The sequence below is a fragment of the Mesocricetus auratus genome, unplaced genomic scaffold, assembly GCF_017639785.1.
Source record: "Mesocricetus auratus isolate SY011 unplaced genomic scaffold, BCM_Maur_2.0 Super-Scaffold_100006, whole genome shotgun sequence".
NCBI classification, from domain to species: Eukaryota; Metazoa; Chordata; class Mammalia; order Rodentia; family Cricetidae; genus Mesocricetus; species Mesocricetus auratus.
Genome location: NW_024429190.1, coordinates 18287651 through 18304540, shown reverse-complemented (window position 1 = coordinate 18304540; position 16890 = coordinate 18287651). Strand labels below are relative to the sequence as shown.

Sequence of the window (16890 nt, the reverse complement as noted above, 5' to 3'; positions counted from 1 at the left end):
AGAGCTGACTCATTGGTTAAGATCACTGGATACTCTTCCAGAGGACCAGAGTTAAATTCTCAGCACCTACATTGGGCAGCTTACAACCACCTCAAAATACTCAACACACAGTATGAATACATCCCAGCACTCGGGAGGCAGAGGCAGGCGGATCTCTGTGAGTTCGAGACCAGCCTGGACTACCAAGTGAGTTCCAGGACAGCCTCCAAAGCCACAGAGAAACCCTGTCTCGAAAAACAAACAAACAAACAAACAAACAAACAAAAATAGTAAGAAGGCAGCCCTGGCTTTGACCCCCCAGTGCCAAAAATGTTTAAAAATTGTCTTAACAATTTATGTTAACATGTACTATCTTGTCCGTAATCTATATATCAGCATTTATACCTTGAAAAAAAATTATGTGTTCCTGAACATCTATTTTGGCAGAGGCAATCCCAAGCTTATTAAATTATCACAGGAAAGCACTCGGGACCAGGTCAACTCAAGTTTTAGTTTTGAAAGAAAAAGGAGATGCTTACAAGACAATGAAGGAGCATTAGAAAGGTATTGACATAAATCTGAAAAGTTGCTATTCATATGGACATTAACTTGTTCTAGTCACTACCCTGAGGGGTGAGTTTAAATGAAGTGAGGCACAGGGTTCTGGGAAAGCTGCCTTTCTGAAGTTTCAACCAACCTTGTTATAGAAAAGCAAGCCATTTTAAAATCCTCAGATTTCCTCATATAAATGTCCTCTGCTGTCTGCCACTCACATTCTGACTTCTACACTAGCCTGCATCCTGCTATGGAGGCGAAGAGCTTGACCCCTGGTGGTCCCCACTCACCTTTGGACCCAATTTCACCAGAGTTCACAAAGTACTCAATACTGAAGAGTCCCAGAATTAAATAGCACAAAATATCACACAGCTTCCTCTCTTGAGGTGGATAAAGACAATCTGCCCTCAAATCCTTAAGTGGCATCGTGGAAAATTACCAGTATGCAGTTGGCTGATTCCATGAATCGGTAAAAATCATGAAGCAGACTGGAGAGAAAGCTCAGGGGTTAAGAGCACTGCTGCTCCTAGCATGCGGGAGGCAGAGGCAAGCTAATCTGAGTTAAGAGACCAGCCTGGTCTACACAGCAAGTTCCATGACAGCCAGGGCTACACAGAGAAACCCTGTTTGGAAAAACAAGCAAGCACTGGCTGCTCCTCCAGAGAACCAGGCTTAATTCCCAGCACCCACACATTTTGGCAGCTCACAACCATCTCTAGTTCCAGTTCTAGAGGATCCTAAGGCCCCTTCTAGCCTTCACAGGAATCAGGTGTGCACATGGTACAGATTTACATTCAGGCAAAACACCCATACACATGAGTGAACAAACAACTAACTGTAAGGCATCAAGCTGAGTCAGTGCGCAAACTAGATCTTGGTTTGGTAGGGGACACAGGAGTACCAGGTCCTGAAGATAAGCCTGAGCACAGACAGCAGGTGGCAGCACTGGACTTGACATTGAACTGGGATGAGGGCTTGAGCCCAGACAGAAAGGATGGGTATGTGTAAGAGTCGATTGGGATAGCTTCTGTGCAAGGACCACAGGATGATGTGCTGTAATGCCAGACCCCAGGGAAACTGTGTGGCCAGCCCTTCTCCATCGGCTGCAGGGCCAGCAGAGACACCCACCATGATGCCAACTGCCAGAACGGACATCAGCAACCTTGCTGCTGCTTCTTTCCTGTGGAGTTCCACCTCCTCTGGACCGGTGGATAGGTGTTTTGCCTACAAGTTCACTGGAGTACAGCATCAGGTTTAATTTTGTCACATTAGACACACTGCCTTAAAGACACCACCGTGAAATGGACAGTTGATAGAATGAGATTGCACTCTCAAACTGTAGCATCTGGGCATTTATGAGATTCCCCTAGAGCTGCTTTGCATAAACCCATCTTATGTGGACACTGAGGTATAATACTGCTCCCTCAACATTGGAACTTAGGGTGTCTCAGGCTGACCTCAACAGTCATGGGGTTTTTGTCCCTCATTAGGTATGCTTTGCTTTCTGGAATGTCTAAGGATTCTCCTAGCTCAATAGTTACCAAGAATAGTCAAATAGCCATCAAGTGGGCTGTAGGTCTTGCAAGTAATTTAGCACATTCATTCCAACCCTAAAGGGACCTTTACATCTAAACTGTCCAGACAAGAGAGGTGACGTCCAGCTAGAGTTATTGGTAAGGGACCGAACCAGGACACAGAGCCATACAATTCATCCCTACACAGTGGCATGTCCCCAATCACAAGCCTATGCTGTCCCTCTGCTTTACCGTTTCCCTTGGACACATAATTGTCCTTGCAGCACCTGTGCTGTCTCCATCTTGCTCTCACCCCAAGGACAATGACACTACCAAAGAGGCAATTCTTGCTGAAGGTGTAAGGGATTCGTGGGCAAAACGCCAGCTCCCTGTAGGTGGTGGCCCAGGGCTTCACCAGGATACACAGTGCCAGCACTGGAGAAACAGATGGGTTTCCTTATGCTTACAGCCACCCCCACAGGCTACACGTCTGTGTGTTCCTGACAAGGGGGTTGCATGGCCTAACCTGTCAGAGATGCCTCCTCTATAGACTGTCAGCCATGGCTAAACAAGGATCATCACACGTAAAATCCCAGTCACCACCACTTAGGGATCCACACTGCAGCTCTATCAAGCAGCGACTCTGGCTGGAGGCAAACAGAGGAATGTGACTGGCCAACACCTCCCCACCCCATCAAATGGGGAAATCCATCTTCACTTGGCATCACACTACATTCTAAAGTTTCCTGCAGTGTTTTCTTAAAGTACACAATTTTTTTTTACTATTGGTATAGAATTCGACAAGAATATATTTTATTTTTTTCATAAAAGTTTTAACAAAAATATATTTTTCCTTAACTTAAAAATACAGTTTCAGAAAGCAAAAATTCGGGTTGTTCTAATTCATTACACATTTTACAAACAGTAGAGGGAAGCAGTCAATAGTGTGTGAAGCAATGGTGCCTTCACTTCAGAAGCTTGACTCTGTCCTTCAGCACCTTAAAGGTGGGGTTCTTGCTAATTTTCTTGTTGAAGATGGCCAGGAGCTCCTCCTCTGACATGTGATGGTCACTCGTCACTGCGTGGTACTGAGCTATAACCTTTACAAAGAGAGACAGATGTCAGGTGTGGAGGCTTGTTGTAGATGTGCTTGGCAAATCTACCTGTCTAGGCTTCTTTTGGGAATGAAGTACACGAAAAAGGTCCAGATGTGAGCAACATGAAACCCAGAAGATGGTCACAAAGCACATACTACTTGTGAAGACCCAGCAGCTGCCCATGTGTGTATAAAACTGCATGTCACACACAGCCACACAATTAAAAAAAGGCAGGGGGGGGGGCTGGCAAGATGGCTCAACGGAATGGACTTGCCTTACAAACCTGATGACTTAGCTCAATCCCTAGGGCCCAAATGGTGGAAGGAGAAAACATTCCTACAAGCTGTCTGACCTCTGACCTCCACACTTATGCACACTCTCACAAGTAAATAGATCCAGTACCACTCTTCTTGGAAAAAGTACCAGCAACCATTTACATCAGTGAGAGAGAGCAAAGTGCCTAGAAAAATCACTTCTAGGCATTTCCAGTACAGTCAACTGTAGGCAGTGCACTCAGTGTTTAGACAGGCCCAGAGTCAGAGAGCTACTTTGGCTGTGGGATGTTCCAGTAGCACATGTGAACAACTCTGGAAGTATGTCTGTCTGTCTGTCTCAATGTTTCAGGTTAACAACAAACATACACATTTAGAAACAACCCCTCCCCAGCTGTTCCATGCCTTATTTTGTTGCAAGATGTACCTTTTTCTTTAATTTTTTGATTGATATCTCATTATCTGGAGCTTGTTTCAGAACGGCTTTAATGGTCCCCTTCCAGTTGAATTTACCTACAATGCAAGGAATGATGAATAAGGCCTTTTGCTTTGTCATGTCACCCAAAGGGCAAAGAAAAAAAGAAAAAAATGTCTTTACAGTTGTGTGCTTCCTGGGAAATGACATAACTTTCCCATGAACAACGCCCAAGTCCTTCACTAGGCCAGTAACAGCAGCCTCCAGAGACCAAGTGTCTTTCAGAGAGCAATGTACTTAGTGAAGAGGGATGGTCCTCAGAAGCATCATGGTAGGGACCCCCTCCAGGGAGAAAGGATCAAAAGGTTCACCTAGTTGGGCATCCACAGGCATCCTGTGGTACAGAAGACACAGCTGAGCCGTTCAGCCTAACTGAATGTCAGACTCAGCAAACTGAAACAACCTCAGGAGGTGAGAGACAGATGGCAGTGTCTCAGGGCCTGCCATAGGACAGGCACACTGCTCCCTAGTCTACATGTGGAGAAGGCACCAGGTTTAAGTCAACCTAGCCCACACCTCAGATTCAGCAAAAGAACAAAGAAAGGGGAGGCCTGGTCCACCACCAACACTGACAGTACAACCAACAGCTCTCGGCTAGTGCCACAGCTATGTCCAACCACTCATGGCCAAGGTCAAGTTTGGGGCAGAATTCTGTTTTCCGAAGGCTGTGTAGAGACAGGGACAGCATCAAAAATGAACAAGAAATACAAACTTTTGTCCATGTTGGTGGGTAATGAGTAAGAAGTTGTCTGGTTATGGTGACAGCAGAGGTCACAAAGGGAATCCCCCCTTGGCAGTGACAATGAACAGGGAACTGGACTTCCTTCCCCTCTACCTGGCAGCAGGAACACCCACCACCTAAAGGTCTGGAGAGAAAGCTAGGCAAACAGGACGTAGGCTGTGGACCCAGGCCTTTTTAATCCCAACTACTTGGAGGCTAAGGCAGGAGGATCACAAATCCAAGGCCAGACAGGACAACTTTAGGGATACTTTTGTCCCAAAATAATAAAAGAGGCCACAGATAAAGCTTAGCACAGGTAAGGTCCCATTCTGTTCAAGTCTCAGTGGCGGGGAGGGGAGAAATGTAGCAGGGCACACGCCTTTAATCCCAGCACTCAGAGGCAGAGGCAGGTAGATCTGTGTGAGTTCAAGGCCAGTCTGGTCTAAAGAATGAGTTCCAGGACAGCAAGCGCTACACAGAAACCCTGTCTCAAAAACAAAACAAGTATGTATGTATAACACACACACACACATGAAATATAAAATTATAAATTATAATCGAAAACAAAAAACCCAAATCTAACCAGAAAAGGGACAAAAGACCAATAAGAAAACAAACAATTTAATCCTTAAACCCAGTTTACAAAGTCAGAGACAGGCTTCAAGAGATCTGATTAACCTCCACGAACGGCTCTAACTCCCTTCTTGGCTCATTTCTGCTGGCAGGAGTAGGCAGGAGTCTACATGGAGAGAGTGGATTTGCCACTTCACAACAGAACTTCCAGCTTCATAGTGCAGAAGCTCTGAGTGAGAGGTGGTATTTAAGAGGAGGATTCTCTCAGTACGTACACGGAGAGCCTAAGGGCAGTGGGAGGTAGCCATGGGGTTTCACAGACCCAGAGGCAGAGAGGGGACAGCTACAACTATCTAGACCTCAGGACATCTCTACAGGATGAGAAGTAGACAAGACAGATGGGGATGGTGGGAAGGGAAAAAGCCTTGGAAAACCTCGCTGGGCTCACTGCCAACTAAAGGGCAATACACTGCTATGGTTTGGGTCTGGAGTGCCCCCAAAGACTGGGGCCCAGCTTGGTGCCACTGAGAAGTATAGGAACCACCGACAATGTGGGAAACTAGTAAGTCTTAGGGCCACTCCACAATTGACCTTCAAGAGGCTGTGAGACCTGAGTTTCTTCTTTTTCCCTTTTTGACCTTTACAGACTCCAAATCTATGAGCCAAAATCATTGATTTTATAGTTTGATCATCTCAGGTATATTTGTTACAGCAATGAAATGATAGCCAACATCTCTATATGTTTTCAACCCAGACTCCTCCTTGTCCTTAAGATAGGATGGAGGCACTGTGGTAACAACCCATAGACCTGGAATACTGGGTTCACATTAAAATTCTTCGCTGTGCCTCTGATGGGCATGACCCTGCAAGGATGTACCTGCTACATCCGCCAGAAGCCTTTTTCCTATACACATAGAATAAACACAGGCAGTGGTACCTTTCGCTGGAACCTCATGGTCCTCGGTCTCTCCTTCCTCAGGTTGTCCGGGCAACTTCATCTTTTTCTTTTTATTATCAGACTCAACTGTTAGAGAAGCAAAAAGGGTTAGCTGCTTCCAACCACAAAAGCCCAGCTTGGCATCAGCATGCCAGCTCCCTCCCGTCAACTCCCTCTGCAGGTTCCCATATCATGCTTGCTGGAGATGAGCAATAGAAAGCTGACAGTGAGGTCACCTGGACCCCTAGAGCTGTGTCCTCCTCCCTACCTGGTCTAGAATGTGAGGCCTAGCACATTTCCCTGTACACCAAGTCACAGCCCCACTGAGAACCCAGTATTTGGGCTGAGCACACACCTTCTGAGTATTTTCGTCGCTTCTGTTTTCCTGGCCCTGTCTTGGTTTGCCCCTCATCAGCATCTTCTCCAGGTGCCCCGTTTCTGTCTGCATCCTCTTCTGAGGCCTGCCCAGCCCGGGCCCTCTTCTTTTCTGGTGGGCCGTTGGCCTTGGTGCTCTCCTCCCCACCAGCCTCATGTCCAGCCTCCTGGTCCTTTTTGCGCTTCTTCGTCTTCTGGACCTTCTGCTTTTCCTGTTGGTTTCCTGATTTCAGCTCTTTCTTCTCTTTTTTCCTATTCTTCTGTCGTTCTTCCTTCCTTTCTCTTTTATTCTTCTTTGCCTCTACTTGTTCTTCTGTGGCACCATTTGTTTTGGCAGAAGGGACCTTAGTAGAGATCTCTGCATGTGGCTGGGCCACGTGGCTGGGTGGCTGCTGATCTTGCTCCTTATGAAGTAAAAACAAGAATCATCTAAGTATCTGATCTGGCCAGGCCTATTGTCCACACTGTACTATTTATGACTGTGACACCAACAGCTAAAATTTAGCAATACAAGTAAAGCGCCCCCAAGCTCACATTCCACTCTAGAACCCGTTTTCATATTAAGGGTGAAATGAAGCCAGTCTGTAATTCTGGCTCACTGTCATCCTTTATCTAGAAGAGGACAAAACAGTCAGATGCAGGGTGTCATATTGTGGAACATTAGTTGAAGATGTGTTACATTTGTTTATGCTATGGAATATTTGTTCAATGATGCAAAGATGTGTTGCATTCTTTTATGTTACATTTGTTTAATTGTGAAGCTGTGTTGCTTTACCTGCTTAAAACACCTGATTGATCTAATAAAGACCTGGATGGTCAATAGCTAGGCAGAAGGATAGGTGGGGCTGCCAGAAAGAGAGAATAAATAGGAGAAAGAGAGAAGAGAGGAGAGAGAAAAGGAGGATACAAGGAGATAACCATTCAGGCACCCACCCACCCACCCAGCCAGACATGGAAGAAGGAAAGAACAGACATACAGAAATAGAAAAAGGTAAAAGTCCAAGGCAAAGGGTAGACAGCATGATTTAAGAAGAGCTGACTAGAAACAAGCCAATTTAAGGCAAGGCATTTATAAATAATAATAAGTCTCTTTGTTTATATGAAAGCTGGGAGGTGGGCCCCAAAGAGCAAAGAGTAAACAAAACAAAAATCTACAGCATCAGGGAGCTGTGTGCCTGCAGAGCTGGGCTCAAGGTTCAGTTCCATTGCTAGCAGGCACCCAGGAGCTACAGCTTCATCTTTAGAACAGGACATGTGTAACCTCCACGTCCAGCAGACACAAGAAAGGTGTGCGGTGTGTAGTGCAGTTAAGTGTGTGTAGTGCTGGTAAGTGTTATGTAAATGGCGCACAGACAAAGGCATTGTCACATACACCATCCTTCTCCAGATGAGATGGCCATCCTCAGGATGGTCACAGGCGGCTGCCAGTGCAAAGAATGAGATGAGATGGCCATCCTCAGGATGGTCACAGGCGGCTGCCAGTGCAAAGAATGAGATGAGATGGCCATCCTCAGGATGGTCACAGGCGGCCGCCAGTGCAAAGAATGGGAAGTAAAGTCTGCTAGGGCTTGGGGGCCTCTTGCAGGGGCAGACACATCAGATTGGCTTCCGATGTGACGGAACCAGAAGTGGCAGAACCTCAAGACAGGGGGCCTATGGGAGTTAGGTCATCAGGAATGCTGCCCTCAGTGAGTGAAGACCAAACCTACCCTGAATCTTGTTAGCTTCCTGCCAACCATGTCACCACTCCCCAAAATGCTCCCATCACAGCACTACCTGTGACTGCCAGAAGCTAAACAGATGGAACCGCCTCATCGTAGACGTCCAACCTCCAAAGTGTGAGCCAGCCAAGCCCCCCTCCTTCACGAAGAGCCCAGCCTGAGGTCAGTGTAGCCCAGAAATTCAAGGCACTGCATGCACTGGCTCAAACAGACTTTTCTCTCTAGTAAGAAAAGGCAATAGGTTCCATGCAAACAGCTCCCCTCCCTGCTATATTCCTGCCAGACTGGTCTCTCAAGATGTATGAGAACAGCACACTAAACCACCTGTAAATTGTAGACCCAGCAGAGGGAGGGATAAGGCACACACAAGCTCTTTTTTTATTTTTTTGGTTTTTTTTTTTTTTTTCGAGACAGGGTTTCTCTGTGGCTTTGGAGGCTGTCCTGGAACTCGCTCTGTAGACCAGGCTGGACTCGAACTCAGAGATCCGCCTGCCTCTGCCTCCCGAGTGCTGGGATTAAAGGCGTGCGCCACCAACGCCCGGCTGGCACACACAAGTTCTTAAGAGACTCGGTTCTTCTCTCTACTCCACTCCCAGCTCCGGGTGACGTCCTGCCCAACTCTTCCACAGTGGAACACCCCCTTTCCTCTCTGCCCACTGCCTTCTGCTCTTTACAGCACCAAGACTTATATATATGTAACCCTCATCCATTGCTGTTTCCACCACACTCAGCTCCACTGCGGAAGGAACATCACCTGATGATGACTGAACTCATGGCACCCCGCTAACTGACATTAGGGGATGATGAACACCAGAAATAGAAACCCCCTCCCCTGCCACGCCTGCAGCAAGAGGAGGATATGCCCAAGTCATGTCTAAACCAAGTCAGAGGCCCTTTTGCTTTTAGAGAGTCACTGGGCAGCGGTATAGGAGCTGCTATAACCAGCCATGGCTTAGCTGTCAGAACACAGCGGGAGCTGACTGCTCATTTTCTTCAATTTTTAATGAGTTCATAAATTCCAAAGAACTAGAAAAAAAGACCCTGCAGATGAACTAAGCAATTTCAAATCTTTGAACTTTTTTTTTGTGAAAATAGTAGAAATAACCTTTAAAAATCATGTCACATCCATGTCAATTAAGTGATAAATGGTTTTAAGATTTCAATGGTCTAATCTTTGTATTGTGGAGACAAGTACAAGATATACCATAAAGGTGAGATTCCCTTTGATCTCACTTTGCTGCTCAAACTAACTTCCTTTTGTGTGTGCATATATACAGGAACACTGGCTCATGTGTGGATGTCAGAGGTCAACATCAGGTCTCTTTTTTAGCCACTTTCCACCCTATGTTTTGAGCCAGGCACTCTCACAGAACCTGGAGCTTTTTACTTAGGCTAGACAGTGGGCTAACGAGTCCTGCGGATCCACCTCTTCATGGCTGGGTTAGACTAGCACTGCCATGCCAAGCTTATATGTGAACACTGGAAATCCAAAGTCAGGGCCTCATGCTTGTGAGCAAGTGATTTACATTAGCAAGACTAGTCAGAGCATTTTCCTGCTTTCAAACCACGGAACAAAGTTCCCAACAGCATGTACTGTCAACAATCAATCGAACCAACAACTTGTATGAAGAACAGCAAGTCAAGTCCTGTTCCTACGGTTCACACCTGGGGGCTCTCTAACCAATCACTTTCACCAATAGGTGGTTAACGGTTCAAATGCTCTCCCTGTAGTAGAAGCAGTCTCAGGCTGACTGACCACCCACTAAATGCCCACAGTATAGCTACAACATGCCACTCCTGAGATATTTGAGGTCTATAAGTAAGGAATAAATAAAAAGTGTATAGTAGCACAGATTAGGACACTGAGGACACAAGGCTAAGTAATGTGACCATGATCAAACACACACACACAAAGCACAGTAGAGTCCAGCACCAGGTCAACCAGATATCCTGGGTCACTCCCATTCATCCAGCCCCACTGCTGTGTCAATCATTTCACAAAAACTGGTCCCACTGTGCAGCATGCAGGCTGAATGGCGTCTCTGCACACCGACCAGGTGCTCCCAGCTTACTCCTGCCCGTCAGAGAGAGCACAGAGGCTCTCTGCAAGTGTCATTTCAACCACCACACACAGCACCCCATCCCATTATTGCCAGCTGTGTGTCAGACTGTGAACACAAAGCAGAGTGAACTCACACTGCTGGACGCTTCAGAGAAGATGTCCCACACCTCCTCCAGAAGAGCATCATTGTGCACTTTCAGGCTGTTCCTCATCCAGTTCTGTAGACACAAAGAGAAAGCCATTGTCCCCTCTGACAGGTTACTGATGGGCAACACCTCAATTTGGGAACGTCATTTAAATCCATACCTGGAACTTTGCCTTTTTTCTGGGAACATTGTCAAAAGCACTGATTTGCTGCAAAAGTTCTCGAACCTTAGGGCTGACATTGGGTTTCTTTATTAATTCATTGATTTTCTAGTTAAAAAAAAAAAAAGGAAGAAGAAAATAAACAACTGACATACTGGCTTGGCCAAAGGGCTCTGACCTTCAAAGCCAAGATTCTATAATCACATCTATGCATAATGACAAATACTCTCCTATTCCACACAGCACTGATGCCCTGGACAAAGCCTTCCTTACAGAAGGGACAAAATCAGGTCAAATATTCACAAGCAGCATTTGGATGAATACGGTCTTCTTTGTAGAAAGCTCTAGAGGGGGCAACCAGTTAGAATTAACAACTCATCCAGCAGAGCTGCAGAATACACAATCAATTCTTAAAAAGCAAGCTGCATTTTTATACACCAACAAAAACAATTCAAATGTAAACAATACAACATTAAGATGTCAACCTGAAAGCCATAGCAAAACCCAGCTGTACACGTGGAATAATTCACACGGAACCCTGAGGCACTCAAAACCACAATAACAATCTTGAAAAGTTTGTTTTTTGTTTTTAAATTCGAAACTTACTATAAAGCTACAATAATCCAAAGAGTGTGGTACTGCCACAAAGACCACTGGAAAATGCAGGAACAAGCCCCCGAGGATATGGTCAAAGGGTTTTTGACAAGAATATCAAGTCCAGTCCATGGAAGAATGGACTCCTTTTCAACAAATGGTGCTAGGAATAGTGGATCCTCACATGGAAATTAAATAGGACCGCATGTTACATAAAAAATAGCCCCAAATGGATCAAAGAACTTCAAGATATCTAATCTGGTAATGCTTTCTTACACATGACACCAGATAGACAACATTAAGGGCCAGCAGGATGGCTCAGTGGGGAAAGGTGTTTGCGTGGAGGTCAGACCCAACTTGAATCAATCACTTCTCTGCTATGTTTAGTAGGAGAGTTGAGTCCTGACTGAGGACTAACCCAGGTTCTCAGACTTGGTGGCTAGCACCCATATCCTAGCTGAGCCGCCCTGCCAGCACTATCACATCGGAAGAGTTTCAGCAGCTTCTCACCCGGGCAGCCACCACTAAGTCATGAAAGTCGTGCCAGGACTATGGACTGTCAGAAAGTCAACACTCACACTCCGGCACTCAATGGGGGAACTAATTTGATTTTCAAGAATATGCAGCCTCTACAAAGGTGCTATCTTATCTGTACAGTGATCTCCCCTTCTTTTAAACTGGAGCTCACCGCTTTTGTACATATTTTCATTTTATTTATCTCGAAAATTCCTTACATCTGTGAAACTGTTTACTTTGCTCAGATGTGGCAGACTGACATGGCTTAAACTGTAAGGTCTCTACCACACGTCATAGAGGGAATACACCTGTACCCGCTTCAGTTTCATTTTACAGCCAAAAGACAGTTAGCAGGAACCCACGAATATTATGAGCACAATTTATAAAACACATCAGCCAAAGACAAACGAAACGAACCACAAATTCATCTTTCTCAAGATGTCCTCATACTTGTGCTCCACCCCAAAGTATGCTGTCTCTGGGACTTGTCTGCACAGGCAGCACTTCTCACCAAGTGTGAGAGTGACAGGTGGGACAGAGACCCTTACCTGAATCCACGCCTGCTGCTTTGCATCACCTTTGTGCGTCTTGGCTTCATAGTCTTTGCCTCCATACTTCTGATTTTCACTGATGCACTTCACGTGGCTTTTGTAGTCATCACCCCTGCAGAGGGAACCAAGTCTCACCCCCGGGCTGACAACATCATGCTAATGGCTCTCAAAGAGCACACTGCTTACTATCTGTGATTTCCCATACCTGGCCAACTGCAGAAACCGCCTAATTATTCTGCTTCTTTGTTGATTTCTTCAGAGCAACAGGATCTGACAGAACCACAACAAAGTACCCCCCAGTAATGCCCAGCAAGTCCCTTATTCTGAGTGCTCACTTCCTTGCATTGGATAATAAAGGAAGCAAAATGCCAGCCAGAGTTCTGAATGACCAAATTTTCTCTAAAAACATATTTTTTGATAGTGCTGGGAACTGAACCCAGGGCCTCATGCATACCAGACAAGAGCTCTGCCACTGAACTATAAACTATAGAAACTGTGTGTACTAAGTGCACACATGGAGGTCAGAGGGCAATCTGGAGGAGTCATTTCTCTCTTCTGCCTTGGGTCCCGGGAATGGAACTTAGGTGGTCAAGCTTGTAGGGCAAGTGCTTTAAAATCCACTGAGCCATCTTACTAGCCCCAAATTCTCTAACCAACAGGATCGTGTCCCTTTGGTCTTCAATTTAACAAGTCCTTAAAATGAAAAGGCACTCCCTGAGGAGTCAAACCAAGTTTAGTCAACAGACACTAAGGTTTCTTTCTCAGTCTCTGTCCCCAGTTTGCTCCTCTATTTTCCCAAGCTTTGTGGGGTCTGGACTTTTATTGGGGGGTTCTGGACTTCTATACCTGGATCTTCAGGAAATATCAAAACTTACCAGAAATCTTTCCCACAGTCAATGCAAGAAAGACACTCGCAATTTCTGCAGACAGACACGTGCTTTTCCACCTGTATTTTCTTCACTGATTCACCGCATGCATTGCATGTAAAAAATACCATTTTTGGTTAAATGACTAAATAGTCTACCTGAGACAGATTTGAACTCTTGCCCTAAAAAACAAAACAAGATAAAGATATTATAATAAGTGGAAACTCCTTCCAATACATGAATTCCACAGTAAAAGAAGCCACAGAGGCATAAACTTGCCTAAGAGAGCGTAAAAGGCTTTAAACCTGGCAGATTAGCAGCACAGATAAAGCTTTCACTAATGATCTCAAGCAACTCCCCCTATATAAAATGTACAAAAAAGTGTTAACCAGCACCACAGTGCAGGCGTGCAGTGCATATTGTAACTGAGACTACAAAACCAACAAAGCAAGGGGGCAACAGCAGAGCTTACCAAGTGGAGAAGCTAAAGAACAACTCCAATGAAGACAAAAATGATTCCTATGTGCCCAATGATGGAATCACAAATGTTAAAATGAAGACATCCCTTTGGCCTCAGTGGGCAGGGACAAATGAACACACTCCGTTAGGGCTTATGTACATCAGGCAGGAAGAAAAGGAACCTATTATAATCATTCCCAAATCCAGATGTGCCAAGCTCCTTATGTGCCCCCAACATGGAGGGCATCTGCACACACACACACAGCCAGCACAGCCAGTTCACATTGCATGCATGCTACTTTACTCTGTAAGCAGATTCCTACAATTGCCAAAGTAACTTTCCATGCTTACGTAGCCTTTTAATCACTGGGCTTTAAGAGAGCAGTGCTGTTCTTACTAAAATGGGCTTTGCTCAGTCCAAATACCGAAAGTTGCTTTTTCTTCTCTGCTTCCTGTAAGAACCACCCCCCCACCCCCGCAGTGCTGCTGAGGTCATGCCAAAGCACGATCAGGACTGTTTTCTTCCATTGAGCCCTGAATGGAAATGTCCATCCTGGTGTACTAAGTTCCCCTACCTTGTAGTGCTCTGCTGGACACTGGTTCATCTTATACGCTAGACACAAATCACAGGTCCTCAACCCCAATGTCCTGTGCCTCCCTCCTTAGCTTGGAACAGAGCTGATAAGCAAGGGAAGGCATGTGGACAGCTACTGCCTGGCACCAAAGGCCAAATGAGGCAGATAGGACCACTCTAGGCCATGCACATATTGTTGCCTAGCCTGGTTTTTGTAGAGACATGTCAGTCAGAGCTCAGGGAGCGGGGCCATGTTTAATGCTTACCACAGCCTGGCTTCTGAGATGCTTACTGTCACTATGCACAAGGCAGATGGAGGTTAAAAAAAAAAAAAACCCAGGCAGCAAAAGCAGCACCCAAGTCAGGAAACTGAACAAGAGCCGACCACAGGACACTTAGTCTGGACATTCTTACACATTTATATAAGAACAAGACAAAAATCACTGATAGCACAGATAGCTAAAGGAGCCACTAAAAACTCAGAATGCACTGCCACAATGAATTACAAAGAAAACACCCCTCCAACTTAACATGGCTTAGAGCTTTTGAACTCCGCCACCGATGACTGCTGTCTCTGGCCAAGGGGGGGAGAGGACAAACTTCAGCAAACCTTGAGATCCACAGGCCTGTTGGTTGGGAAAGACCAGAATTAAAGGCCCAAGAAGGACTCTGGAAATAAAATACAGGAAGCGACAGAAGTGGTGTGCCAAAAAACATGCTTACAGCATCTATATATGACAGGTCCCTATGGTCAGAGCCCAGTGTGAACCCCAACTCAGAGAAATTTGGAATCAGGTCATATGTACAACTGAAGCACCGTCTGGAACAGTGCTTTTCTCCCTGTTTATGTGACATGAATGGGAAACAGTGTTTCCACCGGCTAGGCTAATGAGATAAGATTTATAAGGAGCTTATTCATGATCCAGGGAGGACAACCCAGGCCCAGGGTCACCTTGGCTGTGAAACACATTCACATGTAGGGAAAATATCTTTCAGTTATGAGCTGTATAGCACATACTACAAAGAACAGTAATGCTCAGAATCACAAAAGCTGGCTCAACTGACTGGCCAGCAGGATCCAAGTCTTAGTACAGGCTTCACAGCTTCACAAATGTGAAGGATACAAGCTACAAACAGAGCCCTGGACTAAGTGAAGCCAGTAATGTCCTGTGGGTTCCATTGCTGTGATAAGCACTATGACCAAGGGGAACCTAACAAGGCCAGAGGTCAATCGCAGGAGTCACCCACCTTCTCTTATATATGTGTTTAGTATTCACAGAGGTCATAAGAAGCGTTGGATGTCTTGGATTTTGGGTGCTGGGAATTGAACCCAGGTCCTCTGAAAGAACAGCCCCCTGCCTTGTCTCTCACTGGGAGTGGGAGGGCTTGCTGATTAGACTGGGCTAGCTTGCTAGTGCGTTGAAGGGATTCATCACCACATCTTGCTTTTTTTAACCTGGGTTCTGGGCAAGAGAATTCAGGTCCCCACGCTTGTGTAGCAAGCACTTTACAAACTGGACTAGCTCCCCATTCCTAGCATACTTTTTTACTTATGCACACACACTTCTACATCTGCCCTAAAAACAGCTCATCTTAAAGGCCAGGCTGGCAACTCCAGCACAAGACCCAGTGGGCAAGCCCCTTTAAACTTCAAGCTCTCCCTATCTGTGAAATAGGGACTCAACCCACTATAGTAGACACAGGACAATACCCAGAATCACAGGTGCAGTGCAAGAGAAGACAGGCACATTTTTCTACTCTCCTGAGACCTGGGAGGAAGTCATGAGTGGGTACCTGTTTCCATCGAAGCTCAAAGAATCCAAGCTATGCCCCTGCCTTGAAGTTTGAGCCTCCCCACCACAACCTCACCTGAATAACTACACGTGTTAGGCACTATGGTAGACACTAGGAGCCTGACACAATTTGAGCAAGTCCCTTGTCCTAGGCCCTGAATGGCCAGAAGTTCGGCTTGCAGGCACACATACCCTCTCTGTCCTGGGAGGTAGTTGCTACAGGAAATTCCTGACATTTTTTTCTTTTCTTCTTTGCTTTTTCGAGACAGGGTTTCTCCATGTAACTGCTCTGGAACTCAACTTCGTAGACCAGACTGGCCACGAACCCAGAGATCCGCCTGCCTCTGCTACCCGAGCTGGGATTAAAGGCGTGCGCCACCACCGCCCGGCAATCCTGACATTCTCTGAGCGACTACTATATGCCAAGCTTTTTACCCCTATAATCTTCACACACCCCGCGTTAGGTTCTCTAGTATTCCTTTTGGACAGACGTGGATCCGAACACAACCGGGTTAAGTAGCTTGAGTTGGAGAATTGGGATCCGCACGCACTTCTCAGGACCGAGTTCTGGAGACTCAGACCAGAGCTTTCTCCCCAAAGGCAGCAGGTCTGAAGCCCTGTGCAGTGGGGGAACCAACCATGCCATCTAGCCGGCCTCGACGACCTCTCTAACTAAAGACCGGGTCGCAATTTCTCCCGCAGTTGAGAACTCCAGCCTTTGCCCGTGAGCGCAAAGGCGACCATGCCGCCATCTCCCTCCCTCAGGCCCCGGGCTCCAAGCCGCCGCTCTCACCTCTCAGCAGACTCCGCCAACGGTCTTAACCGGCCGCCAGGAGCACGTGGAGCAGCAGGCACCCAGCGCAGCGCCGCCACCGGCTCTCCCAGCTCACCCGCGCCGAACCCACGACCGGCAGGCGCGTGCCAATGAGCATGCGCGTCGCGGCCACGCC

The 16890-nt window shown here is 46.3% G+C and overlaps 1 protein-coding gene across 2 annotated transcripts; it reads right to left on the bottom strand.

The window, feature by feature from the left end:
* Positions 1–2839: 2839 nt before the first annotated feature.
* Lyar (Ly1 antibody reactive) lies at positions 2840–16876 on the bottom strand. 2 transcript variants are annotated; one of them, XM_040747017.1, is made up of 10 exons: positions 16734–16869; positions 14678–14773; positions 13124–13296; positions 12246–12360; positions 10588–10695; positions 10416–10499; positions 6479–6902; positions 6124–6210; positions 3845–3930; positions 2840–3148 (listed from the first exon to the last, which is right to left on the bottom strand). In XM_040747017.1, the coding sequence occupies exons 3-10, from the start codon at positions 13243–13245 to the stop codon at positions 3014–3016; spliced, it is 1161 nt and encodes a 386-aa protein (XP_040602951.1). In that variant the 5' UTR covers positions 13246–13296; positions 14678–14773; positions 16734–16869; the 3' UTR covers positions 2840–3013. The 2 variants fall into 2 exon arrangements, with proteins under 2 accessions (XP_040602951.1, XP_005068885.1); XM_005068828.4 differs by lacking the exon at positions 14678–14773 and having other exon boundaries at positions 16734–16876.
* Between the last annotated feature and the right edge of the window lie 14 nt (positions 16877–16890).

Coding starts and splice junctions, on each gene's coding strand:
- Lyar (XM_005068828.4), bottom strand. CDS start 13,245: ATGGTATTTTTTACATGCAATGCATGCGGTGAATCAGTGAAGAAAATA. Junction 10,500..10,587: donor GAAAAAAGGCAAAGTTCCAG/GTATGGATTTAA, acceptor TTGTGTCTACAG/AACTGGATGAGGAACAGCCT. Junction 6,211..6,478: donor GCGACGAAAATACTCAGAAG/GTGTGTGCTCAG, acceptor CTTCTCTAACAG/TTGAGTCTGATAATAAAAAG.